Below are 17496 nucleotides of genomic sequence, written 5' to 3'. Positions count from 1 at the left end.
TAGATTGGAGGACAGTTCTGAAGTCCTGGAAGTGGAGGAGAGGTTTAATTCTTTTCAACACTTGAAGCTTGTAGAAGCATTCTTTGGTGATATTATTGATTGATTTTTTAGGTTTAGATGATTGTCTAGTATGACTCCTAAATCTCTATCAATATTAAATATCAATGCTCCTTGAGAATGTTGCTTCTGTCGGTCTTCGACAGCTTCGCTCCGCCCACCCTCTCTCTACTTTGGCTCCTCCCGCTCACCTTGGATTAATGGCTGCCGCGGCGTCTACTTGCCGTTCTCTCCGGCGTCCCTGGAGCGGCTTTGGTTGCTGCCTCCCGCTATTCTCCTTGAAGGTACCTCTAGGGCGCATGCGCTGGCCGCCCTCATCTTTAACTCTACGTTGGTGTGAAACCCCAGGGGCATCCCCTGTTCTGACTTCGCGACTTCCGGGTATTTCTGCCTACAGTATTTGCTAGCTCGTTGAGTTAGCAACAGGATTCTTATGGATGGGATTTGCTCTCCGTTCCTAAGCTACTCTGTCACTCCAGCGCTATCTGGAACTCTTACTATCCTTCGGGGTCTCTAACGGGGTACCCGCTCCTCGGGAGCCTCTTTGCTTCTTTCAGGTACTATCAGGAAACCGGTACTCACTCCTTGAGGGCCCATGTTCCCTGTGTCGCTGCCTGCAACCTCTACCCTTCTACTGGGAAGAACTACCTTACAGTTACCATCAGTGAGTACAGAAACCATCTCTTTCCACAGTACTGCTTCACTGGAACCAGGTACTCACTCCTCGAGGGCCTGCTCTCTGCTCCGGTGCCAGACCTCTCGTCTAGTGGAATCTCTGTTACTGCTAAGTGAGTACAACGCTACAGAGTCTCTCTGCTCCAAGGGTTCAGGTACTCGCTCCTCGAGGGCTTGCTCTCCCTGCCTCGGAGCTTCTCCTATTTCTACATTGGGACTTTGAATGTTATTCTTTGTTGCAACCGTCGCTGCCCGACGGTTTCACTCCGCCTACCTTTCTTTTTCTGCAGCGACTCCTGCTCCCTGTGGACGTCTGGCTGCCACGGCGTCTGCCCGCCATCCTCTCCGGTGTCCCAGGACCGGCTTGGGCACTGCCTCCCACCTTGCTCCTCAGGTACCTTAGGGTGCGCGGGCGCCGCACGGCCCTCATTCTTGTTTCCTCTATGGCGCAAACCTCAGGGGCGTTCCCCTGTGATGATGTCATGCTGCCCGGATATTTAAGCCTACTGTTTATTGCTAGCCGTTGAGTTAGCAAGGGATTTCCTACGGATGGGATTTGCTCTCCATACCCAGCTACTCTGCCTCCAGCTTCTATTGGACTCTTTTCTGCTAACGGGGAACCCGCTCCTCGAGGGCCTCTCTGCTTCTTTCAGGTCGCTATCAGGAACCGGTACTCGCTCCTTGAGGGCCTATGTTCCCTGACTCGCTGTCTGTGTCCATCTCCTCTTCTACTTGGAAGAATTCGCTACAGACACCATCTGTGAGTACTACTACCATCTACTCCTCAGAGCTGTTTCCCTGGAAGCAGGTACTCGCTCCTCGATGGCCTGCCTCCGTGCCAGCGTCAGTGCCATCTCCTGTGTGCAACTGCTGCGTGAGTACTTGCCAACGAGTCTCTGCTCCCAGGGATCTGGTACTCACTCCTTGAGGGCCAGCTCTCCCTATCTTGGGGCTTCTCCATACTGGGGACTCTGTGAATGTCATATTGTACGCATTCTCTCATTTCTTTTCACTTCAGCACTGCTACCAGAGGAACCGCTGTTCCAGCACCCTGAGGAATACTAGCCCAGCCGGGCTCCATCTTCTACTCACTACCAACACCTCTGGTAGCTTCACAAACTGTCTAAATAAAGATATAATCTGTGTTTGTGTGTGTCCAGAGCTGAGCCTGACTTGTGGCCCTCATGGGACTTCCTCCCGTGGGCGTGGTCAGCTGCCACAGTGTCCAAGGGTCCACCCAAACCTTACAAACATAACATTCTTATTGTGTGCTCATAACTCTCAGTCTCTTTCCACTACAGCACTGCCTTGCAGAGGATTTCGCTGTTCCAGCGTTCTGTGTGAGATGCGCCCAGCCCGGGCTCTACACCACTAATCACTACCGCCACTCTGGTGGTCATTCAAACTGTTTAATAAAAGATTCAAATCTGTGTTTGTGTGTCCAGAGTCTAGCCTGACACCGTGGTCCCTCAGGAGACTGCTCCCCGTGGGCGTGGTCAGCTGCCACAGTGTCCAAGGATCCACCCAAACACCATTAACCATAACAAGAACTCAACAACATAAGCCAGCAAACTCCCAACAGAGTTTTTAAGGATATGCTGCCACCGCAACAAATCCCGATTCGGGGCAGGATTCCACACTTCTACGAGGCCTGAGCCCAGATTAACAAAGGAATCAATGGGTATTAAGTATAATATAGAAAGGTTATCACCTCAACTTCCACACCTGATCTCAAATGCCTGTCTCCTCTCGACCCATCCCATCTATCCCTCCTGGCCCAGGAAGCTTCCAAACTGCTATACAGAATACCATCAGGGAAACTAACCAATTCTCAAACCAACCAGGGATACTACTCCCAATCTTCCTCATCCCCAAAAAGACAGGGGCTCTTCACTCAATTTTGTGACCTTCAGGGGCACTCAATAACACTTCCGTGAGAAAATTTTAATATGATATCCCTGGGCTGGATTTGCCCTTCATGCAGCCGCAGGTCTGGATTGCTCCCTCGACTTCAAGGATGCTACACACACATCCCTATACACCCATCTTGTTGGCGATATCTCTCCTTCAAGGTGGGGGACAAACATTATCAGTACAAGTTCTCCCATTTGTACTCTTGTCTGCCCCCAAAGTATTTACTAAAGGGTAAATTTTTAAAAAATATGCGCACCTCCATGTGTGCATGCTACTACCGTGTGCGCGCATTGACACGCAATTTTATAACATGCGTGTGCCGCGATGAGATCGGGCCTCCCCCAGTTCCCTCCCCAGTATGCTCCAATTTAAGGAGTGGACTGGGAGGGAACTTTCCTACCCCCCCTACCTACTCTCCCTCCCTTCCCTGACCCCTTTTGAAGCCCTACTCTTTAGTTTCTTCTTGTTTTTGAAACTTATGCCAGCTCCTGAGCTGGCCTAAGTTGCGCATGCCGGCAGGTTGATCCTCTGGCACAGCGGCAATGGCCACTGTACCAGCGCCTCTAGCTCCACCCGGGACAGTCCCTCCCCACCCCGGGACCACCCCTTGATAGAGGGCCTGGCTCTTGTGCGCGTAACAGGGGTTACGCATGTAGCTGGGCCTCTTCTAAAATGTGCAGCAGTACGCACAAGGCCCAGCCGCGAGCGTAAACCCCCGTTTTCCCCATGCGCAGAGGGATTTAAAACTTTAGCTGTAAATGTATTGTTATGGTGTTGCACATCTATGATGTTTGAGAATATGCTTCTTCCCATATCTGGATGATTGGATGATAATAGCTCCTATCCTGATAAATTCTGAGAACATCAATGCTTACAACCATGCAGTTCCTGAAATTCATAAGAGCCACGGATCACTTCAGCACAATCCAGAGCATTTCTTTCTGCCCAAAGAGCGCACACCATGTGCATCATAGTAAGTCAACTGTAAAGTCAGTTGTCAGCCTTGGCTTGCCACATATTGGATTGTTTACGGCATGTGGCATCAGCAATTTCCATAGTTCCTCTCACGTCGCTTACCATGCAACATCTACAGTGGGGATTATGCTTTCAGTGAATCAAATCTTTCCGGCCTCTAACGTGCAAGACTCGCTTAACCCAACCACATAAAGTGGACATCAACTGGTGGCTCCACCTGGACACGCTACAGCAGGTGCTCTACTGCAGCCAGTACCACATCAAGTAATACTGACCATGGAAGCCTCAAATCAGGGTTGGGGTAATGTATCTACAGTGCTACGATACACAGAGCCTGTGGTGTTCACCAGAAAGAAACATTCCACGTAAATCTGTTAGAATTAAGGACATGTTCTACGCACTAAAAGCCGTTCCAACATTTACTTCAAGGAAAAGGCCATATTTATGTGAAACAAACGGGCCAAAACGGGATCCCTGGATACTCTGTCAGGAAGCCTTCAAATTTGAGACTGGGCAGATTGCAGTTTGACATACCTGCAAGCTGCATATCTCCCAGGAATCATCAATACGGAGGCAGATAGACTCAGCAGAATCTTCTGCTCACACGAATGGGGCCTGTCTTAGCAAATAGCTGACAAGCTGTTCCAACGATGGGGACAGCCATGGATGATTTGTTGTTCTCAGAGCGAAACAGGTAACCTATTTTTGCTCGCTTCACCCCAGCTTATACAGATAGGCCCCAAATACTTTTCTGATCTCATGGAAAGAAGGACTCCTATACGACTTCCCTCCTATTTCGCTAATATCCAAAACAATACAAAAATGCATACAAGATCACATCAAAACGATCCTGATAGCACCAGCATGGCCGAGACAACCCTGGTATGCATATCTCATACAATTTTCAACAAGGACCCCACAAGCCTTGGGATGCAGCCCAGACTTTCTGATGCAAGAAAAGGACTCCCTTCTGCAACCTCTCCAGCCTTCTCATAACCTAATGGTATGGATGTTGAACATTAGATCTTCACACAATTGGACTTACTGGAAGAAATTACAGGATATTTTTGTCCCAGCAAGAAAACCTTTCACTTGATGTAACTACGCCGTCAAGTGGAACTGACACATTAGTGCAACGATAATTTAATCAATCTGTTTACATGCAAACCTTGACAGTTAATATCTTATCTCCATTTCCTGTTGAGAATAGGGTTCGCAACATTGTTCGAGTGCACCTAAGTGCCATAGTGGCCTATCATCGGCATGAGAATTGATCCCCTCAATACATCCACTAATTTCCAGATTCATGGCAGACCTCTTACACCTGAATCCTCCAGCAAGAAAACCTCCAGTACTGTAGGGAATATCCCAGTGCTAGGACTTTGGCCTATTGGCTATGGGCAGCCAAAGGCAGATATGAGAGAACATTTCCTGTTGAGAATAGGGTTCGCAACATTGTTCGAGTGCACCTAAGTGCCATAGTGGCCTATCATCGGCATGAGAATTGATCCCCTCAATACATCCACTAATTTCCAGATTCATGGCAGACCTCTTACACCTGAATCCTCCAGCAAGAAAACCTCCAGTACTGTAGGGAATATCCCAGTGCTAGGACTTTGGCCTATTGGCTATGGGCAGCCAAAGGCAGATATGAGAGAACATTTGCAGTTGCGGTGTACATGACCATCCTGACAGATTTTTACAGGCTTTTCCGGCCTAAATAGCCCAGGGAGGCCAAGCGAAACAAAAGGACAGTTTGTATTCTGTGAATCTGGGCCACCAGAACATTAGATGCCTCTCTTTATGGCTCTGGGGTCCAATCTGAGAGCAGGTCTTATCAGTGCACTGTCAGATGTGAACAACTGGCAGTCGTCAGGCTGGCCGTTTGCTGAACCTGGAGAAAGAAACAAAGGACTTGGATAAGTGCACGAAATCAGCCTATCAAAGCCTTAACTGTATATTCACTTGACTATGCTACTGAATTATCCATAGGTAAGCCCTTAAATGCAGTAGTGTGCAAGCACTCGGGGTTGTTGTCTGTCGATTGGGAACCATCCAGAAGAAGAAGATGACGATCTATCCGCTGGTGGCTGCTGCCTCCTCCCTGCCTTGCCCCCCTGCATCCTGGGCAGAAAGCCACTGGCAGAGACAAGTGGCACAGGCAGAGCAGGTCTGCCCACTTCCATTATCCCGAGACTGTAAGAGCTGAGCAGCCCCTGTTGCTTCAGTGAGAAAGACTGTCCTTTCTCCCTCTGTGCGAAGACCTGAGATGGGAGATTCTGCCAGATTGAGAACGCCAGAGAGCAGTGTGGTGTTTGCAAAGTCCCGTGTTGTTGAGAACTTTGGTTCTAATCCTGTTTAGTGATTATGATGTTAAGGCTCTTTAGCACTTTTTATATGCAACTGCAGGCAAGAGGGATGTGATGCTAGCTTTAATTCTTTATCTGACAAGTACTCTGGATGTCAAGCATGTTTTCGTACTATTGTTTTCTTATTTTTGTTTCCCTTATGAGTAAGTGGCTATCCCTGTATAGTGTCATTATGGTAACACCCTGAATAAAATAAGATTTTTCTCATGCACACAGTTTGATAAATTCTCTAAGCATATGGAGCTGGAGGATTGCTGGTGAATAAAGGAGGGAAAAAAGGGAGGGAGTGGACTAGGAAACCCTAATTCTTCTCCCTACAGTACTATGGGACATTAACATAGTACTGTCGGCACTCATGAGGAGCCTGTTTGAGCTGATGGAAATGGCATGACTCAAATTCCTCATGTGGAAAGTTGTCGTCTTGTAGCAATTATCTCTGCGAGAAGGGTAAGTGAACTGCAAGCATTAGTTAATTTTCCTCCTTATCTACAATTTTTCTATAATAAGGTGGAAAGTTCTTGCCAAAAGTCATACCGGCTTTCCATATTAACCAGTCCATCACTCTTCCAACTTTTCTTTCCATAAATATGAATAGGAAAAATGTCTACATATACTCAATTGTCTGATGGCGCTGGCCTATTACAAATGGAGAACACAGAGTTAGATACTCCTTTCAATTATTTTTTGCCTATGACCCAAATAAATTGGGAACACAGGTTGCAAAACAAACAATATCAAACTGGATCACGTCATACATACAGTACTGCTATGTGTCAAAATCTCTTCCATTAATTCATCGAATAAAGGCACATCATGTGTGAGCAGTAGTGACTTCAATAGTGCATTTATGTAAAGTGCCCATCGAAGTGATCTGCAGGGCAGTGATGTGGCATCTCTACACACCTTTACTTTGGACTATTTCCTCAATGTACTCACAATTACGATGGCTCGGTAAGGCAAGAGGTGCTCCATCAAATGGAATCTACTTAGAAAGCTGTCCACGAAGGAGTCCAGATTGCAAAAAAGGACAAAACTAAACCATCTTCCAATTGGCCGCAACCCTCAGCTTGGGACTCCTCACGGAGCATGGCTAATGCATCCTGCTTATTGACGACAAAAACAAATTTGCTTACCATAAACAGTGTTTTCCGTAGATAGGATGAAATAGCCATCTGATTCCGCCCTCCTCCTTGGGCAGCCTTTTACAAAACAAAGTCTTCAATGTTTTGATGCATACTGAGGAGAGGTCTGGAGCAGTCAATCATGTGGGAACCATGCACATGCACAGTAAAGCTAAAGCTCGGCAAGCTTTGAGATACAGTTCCACCTAGTGGCCGCCTGATGACATCACCCACTAGAGCATGGCTAATTCATCTTGTCTACGGAAAAACACCGTTTACGGTAAGCAAGCTTGCTTTTCAGGGTAAGTGATGAAACCTTGAATTGAAACATGTGTCTAGCAGTTCGTTCTAAATCGATTAAGTCAGTGTTTTCCATTCTTTTCAAACCCAAGGCACACCTACATTAACAAAACTGTTTGGCACACTAACCTCCATGGGGCAGGAAATGCGGACATAGAGAGGGCTCATCTGGTCGAAAGAAGATCTAGTGAAGCACTGAAAGACCACTTGATTCTTTTCCAAATTTTAAAATTAAGGAAGAGAGGTGACAGAGACACATAAACGTGTCTCAATGGGCCAAATCTTTCTACATAAAGTGCAAAAGAATTAAGAAGTCTGTATAATGCATAAGAACATGCCATACTGGGTCATACGAAGGGTCCATCAAGCCCAGCATCCTGTCTCCAACAGTGGCCAATCCAGGCCAATAAGAACCTGGCAAGTACCCAAAAACTAAGTCTATTCCATGTTACTGTTGCTAGTAATAGCACTGGCTATTTTCTTAGAAACATAGAAATGACGGCAGAAGAAGACCAACGGCCCATCCAGTCTGCCCAGCAAGCTTCACAACATTTTTTTCTCATACTTATCTGTTTCTCTTAGCTCTTTGGTTCTATTTCCCTTCCACCCCCACCATTGATGTAGAGAGCAGTGATGGAGCTGCATCCAAGTGAAAATATCAAGCTTGATTAGTTAGGGGTAGTAACCGCCCGCAATAAGCAAGCTACACCCATGCTTATTTGTTTTAATCCAGACTATGTTATTCAGCCCTTATTGGTTGTTTTTCTTCTCCCCTGCCGTTGAAGCAGAGAGCTGTGCTGGATATGCGTGAAGTATCAGTTTTTCTTCTTCCCTGCCGTTGAAGCAGAGAGCTGTGCTGGATATGCGTGAAGTATCAGTTTTTCTTCTCCCCTGCCGTTGAAGCAGAGAGCTATGCTGGATATGCGTGAAGTATCAGTTTTTCTTTTCCCCTGCCGTTGAAGCAGAGAGCTATGCTGGTTATGCGTGAAGTATCAGTTTTTCTTCTCCCCTGCCGTTGAAGCAGGGAGCTATGCTGGATATGCGTGAAGTATCAGTTTTTCTTCTCTTTCTAAATCAACTTAATTAATAGCAGGTAATGGACTTCTGCTCCAAGAATTTATCCAATCCTTTTTTAAACCCAGCTACACTAACTGCACTAACCACATCCCCTGGCAACAAATTCCAGAGTTTAATTGTGAGTTGAGTGAAAAAGAACTTTCTCCGATTAGTTTTAAATGTGCCACATGCTAACTTCATGGAGTGCCCCCTAGTCTTTCTATTATCCAAAAGAGTAAATAAACGATTCACATTTACCCGTTAGTTTGGCTGTCATATGTGGCTGTTAGAGCTCTTCCACCGCTTTTGCTCGGAACATTCAGAATGAGTTGCATTGAGTGCTCACTATATGCCCTCCCTACATCACTCAGTCTAGGGATAAGACAGACACTGAAAGGACTCAAAAGAGGAAGCTCAGGAGGGGGAAGAAGAAGAGGTACTGTGTGCACTAGTGTCCATGTCCTACATGCTGCCCATTAATTACCATACGTCAGAGCTCATGTTGTAGGTAGGAAGAAGACGCATGCATGAACATACGTGCTCTCAGAAGGGAGCTCTTAGATGTGTAAGAGCCATGGCTGGTGACCTTGTTGTTGTGAGGTCCTAAGAGCAGAGCCCAGGTGCTGAGCACTAGGCTGTGGTGCTTTTCCATGGATTACCTGATCAGGTCTGAAGGCACACTGGTTGGAACCACTGTTAACTAATTAGTGTGGTTATATGTTTCTTTGCCTGATTTCCTTGTTACCGGACATGTTTCATTCTAGGCTGTTATGCATGTGATTTTATTTTTATCTTTTAGTGTCAGTATATCTTATGTTGTATCTTTTGAATATCTCCCATATGGTGATATTTATCTTACTTTTGTTATTTGCAATGATACAACTGTTATAAGAATATTATAGAATTAAATACAAATAAAAGGGAAAATATGCAGTACTTTGTCAAAACTTGGCTATATCGTGTGTTTTTTAAACTTTTTATTTATATCTTTAAATGTGCACCTTTAATCATAATTTCAAGATCAACCTTGTTAAACAAAGTGATCAAAGTAAGAAAACACAGGAATACATATAGAGAAATAAGCTTCGCAGTGTACCACAAGATACAAAGGTCCACCATGTGGGAGGATTGTCAAACACACCAAGGCAACAAGGCAAAAAAACAAAAAACAAACATGAACCCATGCCATCATAAGGCCATTCCTAAATAAGGAGAAAGAGGGGTAAACAGAGAAACATAATGATCTCGCAGGGTCTAAAGAACTTCTATCTGAAGTCACTGGAGTGGATCCAAGGACCAGATTGTTTCAGAGGAGAAAGATTAATTGAGCAAGCTAAAAAAATAAATGAAAGTAAATCACATTATGATTTACATGGAAGTTTCAGAAAAAAACAGAGCTTCAATTTGTACAGTAGCATTCTAGGACGGAGCAATAAAAATTGCTTCCTTTTGAGTAGTTTTTGCTATATCTGGAAAAACTCTAATCTTTAAATTTTCAAATAAATCTTCCCTATGTTTAAAACATAGCCCCAGTATCCAGTGTCTAATTGTGAATTTTGTGCTGATGCCTGATAAATTTTGCTGGGGCAGCCTGAATGCCCCATGAACGGTGAAGTAAAGCTGTATGTAAGGTCCAGACTATCAGATGAAATTTGAGAGAGTTCAAGCTTGACTTCAGACTTGTGCTCTTTCTTAGGTGGAGGCTGAGAGAAAACTCTAAAAAACCAGAAATATAGTCCAGGAGAAATCCTCAGAATTTCCAGAAATGTCTTGAGTTCTTTTAAAATTTTGATTTTATTTTGCTCACAATACAGAATAATGTAAAAATATCAAGGCATCAGTGATACTTGAAAATATATACTCTACTTGTGTTTGATAAGTTAGTTACTTATAATGAACCTTTCTTTTGCGGCTATGTTTTACCTTATATGCCATAGCTGCCTTATCTTCTAATGTTTTCTAGTAGTTTTTGGTCATTGTTTTGGCTTATACCACAGAATGCAAAACACCAACTCTCTTAGTGCAGGGTGCTATTATCCATGTAGATCTTGGTCCTGGCATTTGAAGTTGGAATCAGCTGGTGTTGAAAGCCCCTGTTCTGCAACTCTGGATAATGTTTATTCAATAAAAGATAGCTTAGTCAGTAAAGAAGTGATACCTTGTACTGCTAGCAGATATGATTACATACTATAGCATCATTTAATAAGCTTTTTCAATAACTGCTGTGTGTTTGTGTTCCAGGTAAGAAATTCATCTACTCTGCTTTTTAGTACACTGATTACAAGAATATTTGGCGTTAAAAGAGGCAAGGATGAGCGTTCCAAGAAAAACAGGTAAGATCCATCCTCTCAAAGTTAATACTACTTGTGTGAAATATAGCCTAGGCCAAAAGACAATGGAGATATTGCTTGCTTTTATGACTTTTTAATCTATCATGTAATGTTACAAGCACCTCTCTATCATTTAAACTGGTGTAATTTGCCAAGTTGAACCCAAGCTGAAAATACTGTCTGATTTTTATGTAGCACCTTTTAAATGCAAAAACCTTGTTTGAAAGAAATCCATAATGAAATAGGACTACTTTGGTAGCATCATTATCAGAGCTCTGTGAAGTTAGTGTTCAATGGAGACATACGGTGCATATTAAAGTAATGGCGCAGATCTCATAATATGACATTAAATCACATGATCCCATCAAAAACTGGTTACTGTTTGGAGGAAAAATGGATTATTCGTCTAAGGTGTATTAAGTTTCTTTGTTCATTGGAAATAAATTTCGAAACCTGTGGGTCAGTAGAGTATATTTATTTTTCAAATGCACAGATTTCTGTGTTATGTAATTGGACTAACATGACAGTCACGTTTTTTTTTTTTCAAACGCACACGTAATTCCTTCTGCCTCCATATCAGCTTCTTGTTTGTAACATTGCCTGTGTGACTGGGTGGGTGAGAGGATGAAATCCAGCTTGTCTTCTACCATTATGATCAAGTGAACAACATTTCTTAAAAGATGCCCTAATAATTCAGAAAGTCACTTAACATTTCAATAGAAGCTTCATTCTAATGCTACCATCCTGTGATGGTATCTTGTGAAAAGAAGTTAAAGGTGAATTTCAAAAGCCTGGTGTGCGCCAAAACCAGTAGATATGCACACAGGTTGGGCCGACACGCACCGACCCAATTTTAAAACCTGCCCGAGTACACACATACTTGCTGCTTCGTACACAAATGGAAAGTTCCAAAAAAGGGGCGAGGCGTGGTCTAGATTTCACATTGAAATTAGCACGTAAATACTTTCGCACAAAGGCGCGTGCCGGGATCCCCTGCCATATAACTTTACTTCTGCTATGGATGACATGCAAGAAATAAAATAAAGATGAAAAAATTGGTGGGGTTTTAAGAGATGGGGCTAACAGAGGAGAAGGGAAGCTATTAAACTAGGAGGGTTTGGAAGTCCTATTCCATACCTGGGTGAACTGGAAATGAACTGGTAAACCGGCAATGGCGTTGACATGCATGTCTTTTAAAATCCCCCTCCACTTATGCGGTAGAAGCGGCATTTGCGTGCATAGGCTCACGTCCATTTAAAATTGCGCACCCACATGCGCCCGGTCAGGCTGTTTTATAACATGCGCGAGTGTTAGAAAATTGCTCCGTCTAAATGCAGAGCATGCAGGGGCTGAGGATACCAGCAAAATGTGTGTATGTTATAAAATGGCAGCATCCCTGGGCGCGGCCCAACAAACACACGCACAGGTGCGCCTGCGCACCTGTTTAAAAGTTACAGTCTTAGGGGCGGATTTTAAAAGGAGCGCGAATAGGCCTACTTTTGTTTGCGCTCAGGCGCAAACAAAAGTACGCTGGATTTTAGTAGATACGCGCGGAGCGGCGCGTATCTACTAAAAAACCTGGATCGGCGCGCACAAGGCTATGGATTTTGTATAGCCGGCGCGCGCCGAGCCGCGCAGCCTACCCCCGTTCCCTCTGAGGCCGCTCCGAAATCGGAGCGGCCTCGGAGGGAATCCTCTAACACCCTCCCCTCACCTTCCCCTCCCTTCCTCTACCTAACCCACCCGCCCGGCCCTGTCTATACCCCCCCCTTACCTTTGTTGGGGGATTTACGCCTCCCAGAGGGAGGCGTAAATCCCCGCGCGCCAGCGGGCCTCCTGCGCGCCGGGCCGCGACCTGGGGGCGGGTACGGAGGGCGTGGCCATGCCCCCGGACCACCCCGGGCCGTAGCCACGCCCCCGTACCTGCCCCCAAAACGCTGCCGACACGCCCCGAAAACGCCGCGACGACCGGGATCGCCCCCGACACGCCCCCCGACACGCCCCCTCCGAAAACCCCGGGACTTACGCGAGTCCCGGGGCTCTGCGCGCGCCGGTAGGCCTATGTAAAATAGGCTTACCGGCGCGCAGGGCCCTGCTCGCGTAAATCCGCCCGGTTTTGGGCGGATTTACGCGAGCAGGGCTCTGAAAATCCGCCCCTTAGTGCGCAAAGAAAGGAGTTAAGTTGTCTCATATTGAAAGAACAGCAGTCTATAGATTCAATACTGCTCAGAAATTGCTTAAAAGCCTTTTTGTTTATCCGAAAATAAATTTTATTTGGACAAGGTTAAAGCCTTCATAGACGATTTGTGGTGTAAATGCTGGCATTTCAGTCTGATTTACCTAGTTCATCAGCAAACATTACAGTTTCAAGATAACTTGATATTTTGGCCTTGATTCACTAAGGCTCCTACCCCCCCCCCCCCCCAATTCTATGAGAAAAACCTTAGTAAATCAGACCTTTTGTTATGACCATTTTGCTGGTTTTGCGTTATATATTCCCTAAGGGGTGAATTTTAAAAGCCCGGCGCGCGGCAAAGCTGGGAGATACGTGCAGACGTTGGGACGGCACACGCTGAATGGATTTTAAAAGTCGCCCGCATACATGCATATCTTCTGATGTGTGCACAAACATTTTTTTTATGGAAAAGGGGGCCAGGTGGGGCATGGGCATTCCAGGATTTATGAATGAAATCGGCGCATTAAAAACTTTAGCACACAAGCCCAATCTGAGGTCCCCTACCACATAACTTTATTTCAGCTATGGATGGTGTGTAAGTCCTAAAAAAAAAAAAAAAAAAAAGTACGCTATTCAGTGGCGTTTTAAGGGTCGAGGCTAATTAACTAGAGGAGTCCTATCCTTTACTGGGAGAACTGGGAACAAACTGGAGAAACTGGTAATTGCATCGGCGCACGTGTCTACTAAAGTCCCCCATTTACGCGGTAGAGGTGGCATTTCGTGCACATGTATGTGTCCATATAAAATTGCGCGTACAGTCTATTTTATACCATGCATGCATGTACGCATGTATATTATAAATTGGCCATGTCCTTTGGCACAAACCGGCATATGTGTGTACATGTGCGCCCACACGGCTATTTCAAAGTTACCGTCTAATTCTGTACTACCTTGTAACTCCAGGGTCACTGAAAACATGATGATAGCAGCGTGATTCATATTTAAAGAAAGGCTCATCTTGGCCTTCCTGAAACAAGTGCATCAAAACATTGTCCTTCATATACCAACTGGTTGATGTGTTAATAAGTGTTAAAAGCAGTTATAAAATATGTATTAAAACAATGTCCAATGGTATTTTAATTTAAATGACATGATGCTTGATTCTGAGCAATCCCATTGACATAAAAGAGGCATTAATACCCTTGTAAGTCATGTTCTGCACAGTAGAGCTAAAAGTTCTACTAGCTAGGAGGGCCAAGTCTGTTCAGAGCCACCAGATGATGCCCATACGTCATGGCTAATTCATCCTGCTAGCTACGGAAAAAGTAAGTACCGGTATACCCGGGTAACTTTGGCTGGGTCTCTTTAGTGAAATACTTACCCAGGTGTGCTCTGTAGAAAGTCTGGGGTAAAGTTACCTGGGTGTAACCTTCATGTTCCCTGTCTTATTCAATACAAGCCGTTAAGCCCGTTAAAACGGGCTACATTAAATTTTTTTTCAGTCCATTTTCGAACACAGCACCCTTCTACACTTTTTCTCCCCTCACTCCCCCTTCCCCTCGTTCACTCACCCCTTCCCTCCAACTCAGTCTTACTCACCCTCTGTCTCCCACTGCCTCCTTCCCCTCACTCTCACCTCCCTCCCCTTCCCTCAGTCACTCCCACCTCTCTCCCCTTCCCTCAGTCACTCCCCACCCTCTCTCAATCCCATCCCCTCTCCCTCAGCCCTCCTCCACTCCCTTTTTCTCTGCTCCACAACTTCTTACCCTTCCACTTACTCACATCCCTCTGTCTCTCACCTTCCCTTCATTCTCTCTCTCCCCTCACTCTTCCCCACCCCCTACCTCCCTCCCACACACTCACTCCTCCCTCCCTCCCACACACTCACTCCTCCCTCTCTCCCTCAGTCCCTCTCAGTCCCTCCCTCCCCCTCCCCCTCAGTCCCTCCCCCCTCTCTCTCCCTCACCCCTCCCTCTCACGCCCCCTCCCACTCGCTCCCTCTTTCTCACTCCCTCACCCCTCCCTCTCACGCCCCCTCCCACTCAGTCCCTCCCTCACCCCTCCCTCTCACGCTCCCCTTCCCACTCAGTCCCTCCCTCTCTCCTCCCTCCCTCCCTCTCACTCAGTCTCTCTCTCTCTCTCTCACTCAGTCCCTCCCTCTCTCTTTCCTCCCTCCCTCTCACTCGCTGCTCCCTCGCTACTGGCCGTCGCCGTCGCCGCCGCTCCTCCTCGCCACCGCCACCGCCGCCGCCACTCCTCGCCGCCCCTTGCTGCCGCTGCCGCTCAACAACGCCGCCGCTTCTCGTTGCCGCCGCCATGTTGGTAAATTCAGCTGACGCTCGCTGAGACCGATGTGCTTGCCCGCACATGCGCAGTAGAGCTGCTCTCTACTGCGCATTTGCGGCACGTCAGTCAACCTTCGTTTATTAGGTTGATGGACCTCAGAATTTCTCACATAGGTCCTCAAATGAGTAATACATGTCAAAGAAATTATTTTCATATAAGGGCTAATTTTCAAAGCCCTCCGCATGGCGAAAAGGGCGGATCTTCAGAGGCCCGCAGCCACGCGCGTATCTCCCGGTACACGCATTGTGAACGAGTTTTTAAAAAGAGGCGGGGCATGGACTGGCTGGGACAGCGCCATTAGGCAGAGTCCCGCACAAGCGTGCGCCGGCATCCAACTGGCCCGCGTAACCTGCTGCTGCCAGGAACCACAGGTAAGTATAAAAACAAAAAATTCTAGGGTATTTAGTGGGGTTTTAGAGGTTGTAGCTAGTTGGGTAAAAGGGTGGCAGGTTAGATAGGGGGAGGGAACTGGGGAAAAGGCCTACTTACACACACAACATGGCACTCGCGTGCGCCGATATAAAATCAGGCACACATGTACATGCGGATAAGCGATATTTCATGTTATAAAATTGACGTATCCATGTGCATACCCCGGCAACCATGTGCACATGGACGCCCACACGCGGGTCTTAAAATCTACCTTATATTGTCTAAATGTTTCCTTGTTCGATGGATGAAATATCCCAGATCCCGTTGGTTAGCTGGTTGCATTGGTGCAGAAATGATGTAGTTTAGTAGAATAAAAATAGTTGTTTTGATTTTTTGAAAAGCATGTGTGTTATAAAAATGGGGGAAGAGGAAGAGAAGTTGAATGAAAGGAAGCTTACTGTTGTCATTCACTGAGCTCATTGCAGATATTCTCAGCAGTGATGTAATTGCAGATGCTGAACTTCATTACAAGTTGTCCTCTTATTAGCAGATAGGGATGGGTGCAGGACAACTTGAGCAAATTTTGTTTCTGGTCAATTGCCCAATTGTTAAGCAAATCTTTACGAGATTTTTTCCCCTGCTCACTCCTCCAAGATATACAGATATGAGAATGGCCATATTGGTCCTGTCAAAACAGGAATTTTCCTAGCGTGTAGCAGATGGACTCAGGACCAATGGGTATAGTGTGCTCCTGATAGCAGTTGGAGACGGATCAGATTTCAATCTGACGTCAGTGACCCAAATATCCTAAGTAACTATAGACCAGTTTCAAACTTACCTATGCTTTCTAAATTAATAGAAAAAGCGGTACAAAAGCAACTAGCAGAACATCTAGACAACAACAGCATACTCTACCCCTCGCAACATGGCTTCAGAAAGCACTATAGTACTGAAACATTACTAATCTCGCTAACAGATAATGTACTACCCGGATTTGACAGTGGAAAACACTACATCATGATGATATTAGATCTGTCAGCAGCATTTGACACAGTAAACCATGACATACTACTAAAAAGGTTAGATGAAATAGGATTACAAAACAAAACAATTGAATGGTTCAAATCCTACCTTAATAACAGATCCTTTCAGGTACAGATCAAAAACATAATATCAGACAAAATCGAACTAAAGACAGGGGTCCCCCAGGGTTCAGCACTTTCGGCGACTCTATTTAACATTTACATGCTGCCCCTTTGCCACCTACTGGCGAGACTAGGTATCATACATTACATATATGCTGACGACATTCAGCTAATTCTACCGGTTGAAGAAACAATTGAAAAGACATTAAACTTGGCAATGCTGTGCCTAGATATAATAAGACAACTACTAAACCAAATGGAACTAGTAATTAATATTGAAAAAACAGAATTTATACACCTTGAACAAAAAAACATTGAAATAATTCAGAATCCCATCAAACTTAAAAATGACAAGACAGTGGAATTAAATGAGAAAGCTCGTAACCTAGGAGTAATAATTGACACGGAACTCAGCCTTAAGCAACACATATCACTAAAAGTTAGAGAAGGCTACGCCAAATTAATGGTCCTTAGGAGACTAAAACCCTTATTAACTCAAGCACACATTCGAACGGTTCTACAAGCACTAATTTTCACTAGCACGGACTATTGTAACATACGTTTCCTAGGAATACCATATACAACACTCAGACCACTACAAGTACTACAGAACTCGGCTGCCAGAATACTTACTGGTAAAAGCAGAAGGGATCATATCAC

General features: G+C 45.3%; 1 protein-coding gene across 4 annotated transcripts in view; it reads left to right on the top strand.

Annotated features, from left to right (window-relative positions):
• The window catches only part of THADA (THADA armadillo repeat containing), an 828919-nt gene that overhangs the window by 272527 nt on the left and 538896 nt on the right, over positions 1-17496 (top strand). For all 4 annotated transcript variants that reach the window (XR_003855359.1, XM_029593321.1, XM_029593322.1 and 1 more), the window contains exon 26: positions 10709-10800. Coding sequence is in view for 3 of the 4 variants with exons in the window: in XM_029593321.1 (XP_029449181.1) it covers positions 10709-10800 (92 nt within the window). In the remaining variant the exon portion in view is untranslated. The remainder of the gene's footprint in view (positions 1-10708; positions 10801-17496) is intronic.

This window comes from Rhinatrema bivittatum, chromosome 3, assembly GCF_901001135.1.
Source record: "Rhinatrema bivittatum chromosome 3, aRhiBiv1.1, whole genome shotgun sequence".
NCBI lineage: Eukaryota > Metazoa > Chordata > Amphibia > Gymnophiona > Rhinatrematidae > Rhinatrema > Rhinatrema bivittatum.
The sequence above is the reverse complement of the archived record's forward strand: the minus strand, read 5'-3'. Positions and strand labels throughout refer to the sequence as shown.